Source organism: Pleurodeles waltl, chromosome 3_2, assembly GCF_031143425.1.
Source record: "Pleurodeles waltl isolate 20211129_DDA chromosome 3_2, aPleWal1.hap1.20221129, whole genome shotgun sequence".
In the NCBI taxonomy this organism is placed as follows: Eukaryota; Metazoa; Chordata; class Amphibia; order Caudata; family Salamandridae; genus Pleurodeles; species Pleurodeles waltl.
Genome location: NC_090441.1, coordinates 40,482,600 through 40,494,676, shown reverse-complemented (window position 1 = coordinate 40,494,676; position 12,077 = coordinate 40,482,600). Strand labels below are relative to the sequence as shown.

General features: G+C 44.7%; 2 protein-coding genes across 4 annotated transcripts in view; one reads left to right on the top strand and one right to left on the bottom strand.

Annotated features, from left to right (window-relative positions):
- The window catches only part of CYB5D2 (cytochrome b5 domain containing 2), a 34,862-nt gene extending 31,407 nt beyond the window's left edge, over window positions 1–3,455 (bottom strand). The window contains exon 1 of one of the 2 annotated variants that reach the window (XM_069226691.1): window positions 2,588–3,455. In XM_069226691.1, coding sequence (XP_069082792.1) covers window positions 2,588–2,879 — 292 coding nt within the window. In that variant the 5' untranslated portion in view covers window positions 2,880–3,455. The remainder of the gene's footprint in view (window positions 1–2,587) is intronic. The other variant, XM_069226692.1, reaches the window with a different exon arrangement.
- Window positions 3,456–3,610: 155 nt separating this feature from the next.
- ZZEF1 (zinc finger ZZ-type and EF-hand domain containing 1) overlaps window positions 3,611–12,077 on the top strand; it is a 1,404,152-nt gene continuing 1,395,685 nt past the window's right edge. For both annotated transcript variants that reach the window (XM_069226690.1, XM_069226689.1), the window contains exon 1: window positions 3,611–4,016. In XM_069226690.1, coding sequence (XP_069082791.1) covers window positions 3,684–4,016 — 333 coding nt within the window. In that variant the 5' untranslated portion in view covers window positions 3,611–3,683. The remainder of the gene's footprint in view (window positions 4,017–12,077) is intronic.

Below are 12,077 nucleotides of genomic sequence, written 5' to 3'. Positions count from 1 at the left end.
AGTTCTAAATGGAGAATCTTGAGTCATTTGTGCTAGTAGTGATGGAATGTATTAGACATCATATATTCCATTGAGTATGGTCTTGATGAATCAGTGTTGCAAGAGAACCAACCAGCGCGTGTTTTGCACTCTTAGTTGGCATGCAGGCCAAAGGCTAAGCATAAAGGGCTCTAACAGATGGTATTTTACGAGCAAGGAAGGCCTCTTGGGCAAGACCAAAGGATCAGTCCAATGGACTCAAATGTAGGGATATTAATTTGCTTCAGTCACATCATTGATGAGATAATTGGTGATGTGATATACAAAGTCACTAAAGATTTTACAAATTAATTAATTAGTGATGCCTTGTGTGATATTATGTAAGGTCCTCAGTAGAGCCCAGAAATGATCTGTCATTGCATAGCAAACCATAACTGAAGAATTTCAGGGATTTTGAGTTTTAGATTGTTATCCTAGACTCCTCTATGGGCAAAAGGTAGAGTGAGAGAGCGGTTATGAATCCTTATCTTCCCAATACATGAACGACTAAAAGAGGCTGTAACACCTATCATCGACCACGTCTTGTGCTACTGCTCATTTACAAGTAGGCATTCACAAGGTTGAAAAAAAGGTGTGCACCTCCAGGAACTCTGCATTTCTCAGTGACCTGTGAAAGGCAGTAAAGCCTTAGATACAGCATTTCTCATACACTGGTGAAAGGCCCGAAAGCCATACAGTTCCCCAGTCACTAGTAGGCCAGGCCGAGCCTCAGTGCCAATAACCCAAATCTGTCATTTAGCAGGTCATTAGGGATGTAATATATGTTGTCATAATCAGTGCATTGCGGGTGGTGACAGTTTTAGTTAGCTGATTAAACTATAACTAGTGAATTTCAGTGTTGTTTTGTTTTTAAGCATTTGGCTGTGTGTGGCATGGGTTTGGCCGCAAGGACTTCCCGGTGGCTAGGCAAAAAAACACCCAACCCCCATGTGGCCAACTGGGCTGTGAGGCATGGGATTGGCAGCATGATGTGGCCTGTGGCCAGGTCCTGTGCCTAACTCCATATTGGTGCCAACCCCCTGCAGTTGGCTAACTCCCGAAGGAACTTCATTTTTCATATGTATTATTTTTTATTGTTTTTCACAGTACCGCTGCTCAAGCATGACCTCATAGTACTGCGTGATGGTGCAAGCTTCAGTTATTGAAGCTTGTGTGGTCCCTCAGTACCGGAGTTGATGCTTGCAGAGCAGCTCCCGTGAGAGTCCTTGGGTACCTCAGGGGCGGGGCCACACTGGGTCCCCCAAGAGTACAGTGGTACATTTTGTTTTTTAACCCGTGGGTCGGTCCCTTTGGTTCCCCATGAAGTGCTAGGGGATCATGGTACCCATACCCTGTCCTCCTATGTGTTTACTGAGTCCTGTGAAGACAGCTGCAGCATTCTTCTTCATGTTGCAGACAGCCAATTGGATCGCTTGGTTCCCAAATAACGGAACTGACCAACAGAAAAACACCTTCCTTGGGCCAGTCAGATCACTCTAATTTTTTAAGCTTACAATACACATTCACACTTTAACATTTTTGCCATAAAGGGCTGTTTTTTTTTTTTTAACAGAAAGTAAGATCTCATCACCTCATTGCTTTAACCTTTATTTTTCTCAGTGAATTTCAAAAGTATTTTTTTAACAGAAAGTAAGATCTTATCATATCTAACAAGAACATCGCTTTAACCTTTTTCTTCAGTGAATTTCTGAGGTTTTATGATCATATTCACCCAGCGTTCCCACAAGCACAGCTTTCAGCATATATCTGTAGGTAACATTGCTTAGACTTGCTAAGTCATTAAGGAACCATAAGTAAAATGATTCATGGAATGTAATTGAATTACTTGTATTATTGATGAAACTAGTAAATTTGTAAAGTACTATTATTACCATGTTTAACCCAGTACACACCATTAGGATTTAAATGCAGTTAAACTTTCAATTTTTACTGAACATAGATATACCATAATACTAGATTGCGATATCAAGGATGGTTGTACACTTGCATGACCAAGACTCTCATACTCAAGCGCTCTATCCATTACTCCTTTTCGCTTAAGGATCATGCACAGGGTCAAAACATGATAGGAGCACAACTCTAGTCTGCATGCACTGGACGTTCACTACCCACATAGGCCATTCTACAGACGCACACTTTCATGTATAAAACTCCCCCAGAGAACCGTGCTGCTAATCGGCAAAAGTGCTTCAGTGGTTCATCAGGTGTAATAGTTGCTATATAAATGCAACTACAATATACCAGAACACAATTACAAACATGTTGAGGGCCAGCCAGAGAGATTTGGGCAAAATATGGACAGATATATAATTAATCTTTCATGGACTTGAAGAATAAATGCCATGTACTTATGCTAACCAGACTCAATCATACTTATTTTGGTGGCCCTGGAAGGAGGAAAGGCCAAGTTCATTACTGTAACCTGTGACTTTTGGTTATACACTTGTTCCAGTGTCAAGCACTTAACCCACGTTATTAAAAGCTTTGATTTACTGGGAAAGATATGTCCCTGTAGGGTGGAGTCTGGTCAACCTACACAAGCAAGTACCTGCAAAGAAACTGTAGGAGCCCCCTGGCCCGTAATGCTTGTGTCCTCGCTGCACGTCGAACACCTCCCCCAGAAGTGCAAGGTAGAGCCCGGGGCTTCCCTCAGTTCCAATGTACCGCCCCAGCTCGGTGATGCTAAGTAGCCTCTCGGGTGCTTCCTTCGGTGTTGCGGTCCCCTCCGGTGGGGAGAAGAGGTAGGACACCCCAGGAAGATCTGCAAGAAGCCATGGATCCCAACCAACTAGCACTACAGCGGCCAGGCAGGTAGCAGCGGCAGCCAGGTAGCCCAGCATGACAAGAGAGTGCCAGTCAAAACACTGGCAGACTAGCTCGGGAAGGCTTGCGGCACGACTTTACCGTGAACAGAGAAAAGGGACTAGCCCATGGAATGACCCTACAGCGGACAGAGAAAGAGTACTTGCCCTCACTCCTTAAGATGTATAAATAACGTTGCCCTTACAATGACCCGGTGGTCCACGCTAAACGGCCAACTGAATAGATTTAACTTGGTGGGTAGTAAGAAAGAAAATGCTCGTATTCCATCTGCAAACCAACGCCGGGGGATCCAACTAATTTTCATTTCAAAGTAAAAATAAAAAATCCGTTTTTACCAGGTAGGCTACTAACTTCTGGTACAAAATGCATGGGAGGGGTAAGTGTAGCAGGGGCAAAAAGACACAAGGGACACCAAAAACAACACTGAAAATACGAAACATGCCCAAGTGTACGTCAAAGCAAACCACAAGAAAACAGAATGTGAAAAAACTTCCCAGGCTGAATATTACAAATGAGAATCTGCCCTCTTAGCTTCTAGAAGACTTTCTGTGCATGTGTTGGTAAAGTCACCTTTGTCACGTGAGATAAGGCGTGGTTACAGTAACACTATAGTAAACACTAGACTGCTACAAAAAACGCCTGGAGCAGAAGTGAACCAATCACAACTCTCCCTGTGACGCACTTTACGACCTTTTCTGACACTCACGACGGCCGTGTGGCGCTTTACGGTAAAGTGGCAGAGCAAGTCCAAAGTTGACAGCTCTCTCCGGGAAGTGGATGCCGGCTGTAGAAGAGGGTGCGGCAGGGTGGTCACAGACGATATGGGGAACACAGTGGGCAACGGGGGCAATGGGGAAGAGGAGGAAATGGTTGAAGGTACATCTAGCACGGCTGTTGACTCCGGTGGCGGTCCGGAGCCAACTCCAACCGGGGTGCTGCCAGCACCAGGACTCCTGCTGGAGCAGGCCCAGCTGCGGGAGGCTGCGGCTCGCCTGCGCCAGGAAGCATCGCAGGAGTCGCTAGTAGCACAGCACCACGACGCGCTTCTCCGACGGCTGCAAGAAAGACAGAGTCGCGGCGAGGACACTGTCACCCTGGAGCAGTTCTGCGAGATGCTGGAGAACCGGGCCGGAGGCCGCGAGGAGGGAGAGCAGGTGAGGGGTCTTGATGGGGGATGCAGGTGAATGGCCAGAGATAAACTGGCAAGAGCCAATGGTGAGAGAGAAAAGGACAAGTTAAGGGGTCAGACACCTGTCAGGTTACGGAGGGGACTGTGAAGCAGCCGAGAGGAAATAAAGAGATGAACATGGGACAAAGTAGGCGAACGAGAGGAGGCTCATTATCAACGATGTTAACCGAGATCAGAGCGCTTATGAGACCAGTAATGGGGTGATCACATCCTATAAGGGATCTGGTGCGGGACATGAAGTAGACCGTCGGTTTCGTAGAAGAACGAGGGGATAGTTTGGTGCTTACAAGTGGGAGTAGCACTTGGAGCGAGAGATGTGGTTGTGTAGGAGACTCGAGCAATGCATGTGACATTCAAAGGTGAATTGATTTGAACTCTATTGAGCGCAAACTAATCAGAGGGGACCACTGAAGGAAGAAAGGGGATGTGGGGTGGATCCACAAACAGGTGGAACTAGGGGCATCTGCGATGAAGTTATTATTTGAGAAGTAGGAGGGTTGATTAGTGGGGGCAGGAGACAGCTCTAAAGACTTTGAAACATGCTTTTCAGGCGACTTGAGTGATGTAGGCTGCACGACCATGTGTGCTTTATGTAAAATAACTAGTACCATAGTGCCTGTTTTAGTAACACAGTTTAGATGCAGCTAAGTTGTTGGTATACTTTCTTTTATTTTTCTGCAAGCTTTCTAGAAATCGATGTTAAATGAATATTGGTACAATACAAACACATTGTTTAAAACCACACGCAACACCAGTCACAGAGACATATAATGGATGTATCTTAATTGCTCATCAACTCTGAATATTTAACTTGTACAGAGGGTCCCGTGACAAAAACATTCTACCCCTCCCCCTTTTTTACCCAGTGTGGTGGGTCACGTCTCTTTCAGCCTCGCAGCTAAGTGGTGTAGCATCACATCGTTTCACCAAAGCATCAGTTACTCCACCCTACAAGCCTCACTGCCAGTTCTACCTCACAAATAACACAGCAATTGATGAGGAAGAATGGTGGTTTGGTCATGCAGCTTATCTCTTACGAGGGATTAAAATGATAATATACTGTCTGCAGGTCACTGTTACTTTTTCTTCGATGTTGTGGTCCCTGATGGAGATGAAAAGCAAAAGCTATTCCAGTCTAGAATTAGAGTCACTCCCCAGATGGTATTACTATCCCTAGAACTTGGGACAGTAATACCATTTGGGGAGTGAATCTATTTTCTTTGCAGTGAGCAGACGGATGACCAGAAGCAGACCTTTACAGAGCATCAAGAGTCTCCGTACTCTCGAGCTTGTATTTCCAAGCTTTACCAACTTTATGCAAACGCATTTGATAACTTGGCTTAACTTGACCCCGAACAGTGGTAGCTAGATAGAGGGCAACATGTAGGAGTCGAAACATGACTATATTGCCCCAAACAAAACAAATCAATTCCATGAACCACAGATACAAACCCAGACATTATTAATTCAGTAGTCCACAGAAACTACAGAAATGTAATCTTGCGTATATCCTGTATTCTTTCGCTGCTTACATGTCACACCATACTGCCTGCTTAATGCATTTAGCCTAGAGCTACCCTGTGATCTAAGCCTTTTGGAAGGATGTCTGATATTATGACCTGTATCTCAGATAATTGAACTGTAAGTTAATAAGCAACTTTATTTGTATCGACTAATTAAAATCTTACAAAAGAAAAAGACAATTTTTAAAATCCATGAGACAGAATATGGTTGAGGACATGTCAAGCGTTTTTGCCGTTTAGTTGGTATAGGTTCCGAACAAGTTAAAAAGCTTTTTTTAAACGTACGTAGCTGCTGTCTGGAGTTCATCAACCACGTGACTTTTCTTGAGACTTCCCGAGGCCCTAGAGCAAAGTGCAGGTGTGCGGTGTAAAAAGTCTTATCAGACTATTTCATGAAGGTAAAAAAGTCACACAGCAGCCTATGGGTCATGCATTCAATTTTGTCGGAGAGTTCCCAGGTGGCAGGATTGCACATGGTTTTGACAGAAAACCACAATCCTATTGTTGTTAAGTATAAAGATGATTAGTCGTAAGACTTGGAGAGTCCCGAGACAAATAAGCAACTTAGTTAGATAAACCATATGACATAGTTAGACACTAAGGCCCTCATTCCGACCCTGGCGGTTTTGAAACCGCCAGGGTGGAGGGCAACGGAAGCACCGCCAACAGGCTGGCGGTGCTTCCAGGGCTATTCTGACCGTGGCGGTAAAGCCGCGGTCAGAAAAGGGGAACCGGCGGTTTCCCGCCGGTTTTCCCCTGGCCCAGGGAATCCTCCATGGCGGCACTGCTAGCAGCGCCGCCATGGGGATTCCGACCCCCTTCCCGCCAGCCTGTTCCTGGCGGTAAAACCCGCCAGGAACAGGATGGCGGGAACGGGTGTCATGGGGCCCCCTAACAGGGCCCCACCATGATTTTCACTGTCTGCTATGCAGACAGTGAAAATCGCGACGGGTGCTACTGCACCCGTCGCACCCCTGCAACTCCGCCGGCTCCATTCGGAGCCGGCTTCCTCGTTGCAGGGGCTTTCCCGCTGGGCCGGCGGGCGATCTTCTGGAGATCGCCCGCCGGCCCAGCGAGAAAGTCAAAATGACCCCCGCGGTCATTTGACCGCGGTGCAGTCTTTGGGTGGTGCCCGCCGCCCGCCGGACTCGGAATGAGCCCCTAAGACCCTAATTACGAAGGCTGTCTGACTGCCGCCAAAGCGATGATCTGACCGCTTTGGCGGTGGTCAAACCGTCACATTATAATCATGGCGATTGTGCCACGGTCGGACTGCCTGTTTTCCTCCACTGGAGGGACTGGCAGTCCTAATCCGCCAGGGCAGCGCTGCATGCACCACTGCTCTAGGGATTACGACCCGCTGTCCACCAGCTTGTACATGGCGGTTGCACTGCCATGTAAAATCTGGCAGAGACAGGGTGCAGGGGGCTCCATGGGGGCTCCTGCACTGCCCATGCACTTGTCATGGGCAGTGCAAGGGCCCCCATGGACAGCCCTGCCATGCTTTGCAGACAGTAAAAAGCATGACAGGTGCTGTTGCACCCTATGCACTGCAACATTGCCACCGGCTCAATTATGAGCCGGTGTCAATGTTGTGGGCTGTTCCCCGCTGGGCCTGTGGGTGGAACCACTATTTCCGCCCGCTGACCCAGCGGGAAACTCCTAATGGGACCCGCTGGAAGGCGGCCGCACTGGCAGCAACCTGACCGCAGGAGTTTGTTGTGTGGCCTTTCCGCCCACCAAACTCTTAGTGACCCCCCAAAGCATCATTCTCATAAAAAAACAGCCTTTCTTTTTATTTAAAAACCTTCTTAGAAAATTGAACTTCTTTCTTTCCTGCCACTTTGTCCTAAACCCAGCGTTCTACGCTTGTGCTACTTTTTCCAAATGTTTAACTCAGTTGGTACACAGTAGACCTACAAGGAGGTGTAGTATATGAACTAACTGCTCTAGATGGTCTACCCATATTACCTACTCTTTATTATATCCTTCACTGCTGGTAGCATATGCATTGTCATTTTGCTGAGAAGGTATCTTCTGTTACAGTAGATGACAAGAATCAGTAATCTTTCTGTTAGGTTTGAAATGGCATGTATGGATGAGCCAGACAGGTAGTCAGCGGAGAAGGGTGCCCAGAGCAGGTGGTGGGTTCTTGGGTCGCAGAAGCTGATGATTGAAGTCATGTAGTATAATATGATTGCAATATCTGGAGAGTCTAAAGCGGAGAACTGTTCTTTGATACATATGTGAAACAGTCAGTAAGTGTTATATGGACTCTGGCAGTATGTCCGTGACTTAGTGTTTCAGGGTCAAATACTTCATGGTTTTCGCAGCCACGTATAACATGATGATTCCTCAAAGATTATCATTTTTCAGTTTATAGGTGCGAAAGGGAACAATTTGTCTTGCTGTTGCAGCTGATCTGTCATGCTTCCAATATTGTTGATGGAAATGTGTGTTAGATGCTTAAAGAAAGCAGTCTACATTGTCCCACTGTACGACATTAGCATTTTTTTTTTATAACATCTCATTAGCATTTTAACAATAATAACTTTGATAGTATATTGTCCAGCGAGTAGACACAATCCTTAAAGTGATGTTCCTGATTAGCACATTAATCACAAAGAAAAAGGAGAATAACTCCTGCACTTCCATCCCATGCCCCTTCCCACTTGGGTTGACAGATGCCCGGGTTCCCCGCACCCTCAGAATTAAGATCCATAGTGGCCCCTTTCATGGAGCTCTGTAAGTTTGCATCTCGTCGTCTAGGGCTCTGGAGAGGGTCATGTGTGGTCTAAGTGTGATGCCAAGCCCAGTCTTTCCGGATTTTCTCCTGTTTCTGCGGGCAACCTCTGGTAGCGTAGATCGGCCTTTCCAGGTCCATGCATGTTGGGCCATTCTCACTCCACCAAGGGTGGGTCCCGCCTGTCCCACCCCTTTCTTCCAGTGTCTAGCTGTATCCTGCTTTGCCACTGCTAACCTGATCCATAATAATGTTTTTAATATGTATTGCCCTCAGCCCTGTCTGAGATGTGTTATAAAACCAATTTAGGAGACGTTTAAGATGAAGCACTCGAGTACCTCCCCCAGACAGTTGAATACCCCACCCAGACCGGAATAAGGACCAGGCATTCTCACACGGTATAAAGGGAGTCTCCATAATGGATGGAACAATGTAGGCATGTCGGCGAGGTGATCACCCCTGTATACTGGAGCGTGTGAAGTAAGCTGTGAATGTATTTGAACACTGAGCCTATATTGGGTAATGATAGTTGCCTCTTTAGGGGAGCCCAAGGCTTCATGCCAGTTATCATCGTCAATCATCACAAGATCCTATGTCCATGTAGCTCCAAGAACCCAAAAGGAGTTGGGTGTGTTCATAACCAATGACCTATTTATGAATGACAGCTTCTGCCAGGAAGGTGGGATGAGGAATACCTGGGCCTCCAATGGACTAATATCCGGAAGCTCCTCCAGACCTGAAACATAGGATTAGAGTGCATGTTTGACCTTCAGGAAGCGGTACTAGTGGCAGAGCCGTATCCAGGCAGGCATAAAAAAACTTCAGCTTTGATGACTCATAGCAGTGCCCCTTCCTGGCAGCACTGGCTAAATCTATTTCTCGAGTGGGAATCTTCACCCAATTTACATTGGATTGGTCATAGTTATGTTATCCAGTCAACAGTTTTGTTGGAGCAAGTAATACACGTGCCTGCTCTCGGCTGGTCTCTTCTCTGTGTTGCTCCCAGTATTCCGTGGTGTAGGAAAGTGCCCCTTGCAACATAGTTACACCCCCCACACACACTTTTTGCCTGATAATGATGCTGACTTGAATGAGAGTGTGCTGGGATCCTGCTACCCAGCCCCCAGCACAAGACAGGGAAAAGGTAAATGTCTTAAAAAGGGTTTGCAGCATAATTTTATTTTTAATGAAAATCTAAGTGATGTGATCAAGTTCACAGGAACTAGTGTTTAAATAAGCATCAGTTTGCAGAATAGGGATTGGGATGGTAGGAGCAACAACAGTTGAGACTAGTAAACGCTAAGTAGGAGATCACTCCTGCCCAGTTTGGAAAGAGCCATAGCCTGATCGGTGGTTCCAAGATCTGCAGAAGTCATGTCAGTTTAATTGTTTTATTTTTGTCAGATAGTAGAACAAAGATTTGAAAAAATGTCAATGAGATCTTAAACATCTATTTGTAAGTCCGTAGTGAAATCATGACACTTGCTGTGGTTCACGTGTAGGGCAGATGTGTGTTGAGGAAAGCTTATTTCTAACAAAAGGACAGAGGTGTCAAAAGTGATAAGAACAAGTTCAGTACTCAGAGGTTTGACCTTCAAAGAAGGAAGAGACAGACCCACAAGTGGTGCACAACTGGCATGAACTCTAGCTATCGATAAAGCTGGGTGTCCTCAGTATTGTTGAAATATTCCGTGACAACTAAGCTTTGACTATATGCTCTAGTGATCATTGACAAAGTACAGCGATCTACTGCTTTTTGGCTAAGTTTGCTGTATTGAAATACTATATACAAATACACATGCATTGTGATTGGAAGCTACTTTGTTTAAGAAAAATAAATAGGTTTAACATTTTGGCTGCCGGAAATCAAGGACTTCTTGAACCTTTATCAAGCCCAACCTATTTTCTTTATCCTGTTATGATTTCTGGTATGGTCACTTTGCTTTTGACAAAGGTCATTTTGAGAACTATGTCCATAACCATTGTGTTTACTGCAGTGCTCGCACGTGCCTTGTATAAGTGGAGGGATAAACTATTTTACTTCCGTTGAAACACTCATGTTGTGACTTTAGAGAGCCCAGTTTAGTGTCTTAACAATATTCATTAATCGTTTTTGGATGTAGTAGAAATGTCTACTGATATGTAGTGTGTTGTGCTATAAGGCACTTTAAAGCTTGTAGGCATACCCATATGATATTTTTGGTTGGGTGCGTTAAGACTGAAACAAAGTGTGTACACATTGTCACTGGTTTTGAAATTTCGTCTTATAAGGTATTATTATTATTATTATTTTAATTGAGTCAGACCACCACGTAGTTAGTTGAACACAACTAATAATGTAACCTAAGACCCGTGTGTATCGCTTGCTGAGCTTTCGATGGCAAGTGAGAAGGCTTGCCTGAGATTTGCTCACTACAGTACTGTGCGCTGAGGAGCTTCTACGGAGAAATGTTCTTTATAGTCATTGCTTTCTTGGCATTATGACCGTTGGACTTTCCGTTTTCCTTAACCTTCCAACACTCTGACAACTGGTTGGGCGTGACACAGTCATTCAGTTTTTCATAGCTGGTAAAAAGGTTGACCACCTTGAGTAAATAATCGCTGTCTTAGTTAGTCTCGACAAGGAAGTGAAACAGAATGCCACATATTTCTACCTTCCTCCTTATCTTGTCTGGTGGTTTTAAAATGATATGTTTCATTCCTGACTCACACCCTGAAAGTACTACGCTATGGAAGCGTTTGACTTAGGGTGCATTATAAAGAAACAGTGCAATGCAAATATGCATTGCCTTTCAGGATGTAGACAGAAGCAGGTGGGGCAGTGGGCATGGTTCCAGATGTGCTATTGAAATGGGATTCAAATGATTTCTCGTGGAGTAAAAAAAACATTTCCAATTGACGAATTTTTAACTGGGCAAATAATTAAAAAAAATATATTTTTAATGTGACTGTTGCTTTCTCTTCAGCTAAAAAAAATGACAGACGTGACAAGAGGCAGTTTATACATACAAGCCACTTTTCCGATCAGGAAAGAAAAGCAAATCAGCTGCTTGTGGCACATTGCTGATGTTACTGATCTGCACATGTTCCTCGGACAGTGAGTGGAAGCTTTCGTTGAGTACTGTGTATGCATTTATCCCTTTTCTTTTCTTTGTAGAGTATTTGTCTGGTTTTGGAGAACAAAGCCTCACAATGTTATATGGTGTGTTGGAGTGAGAGCATATTGGCTGTGACTCACCACTGGCCATTTTTCAGTGATCAAGAGTAAGCACGGTATTTAGAATTAATGACACTGTGAGTCGGCGTAGGGTTCCAAAATTTAATGGTAGTAGCACATTAAGGCAATTGTTTTTTGCGCTATGTAAGAGCATGTATGAGTGCTTTACAAAACAAGAAAATTACATTCATACAAACGTTGTAATACAATGGCACACAGGAAGAACTGTGGCCACCAAATCCCTTGATATAATGTTGTGCTTACTGTACAGAACAAAAGCAAAGTGTTATCACTGCATGTCTTCACCTCTTCTTCCTTCAATCAAAAATCGTTATTCATCTTCAGAGCATAAATACAACCAACTTCAACAAGGCCAGTAGCTCTGGAATTGGCTGCCAGCTTTTTGGCTTTGTCTGTGCTTGTTTTTCCTGTCCGGGAGTTTGCAAATCTTGATTATTCGGAAAGCTGCCTGGTCCTCATCAACCTACAAAAAAGTTAAAAGTAAAAATATCTTTTTGTTTTTAAAATTGCTCATTGCCATAG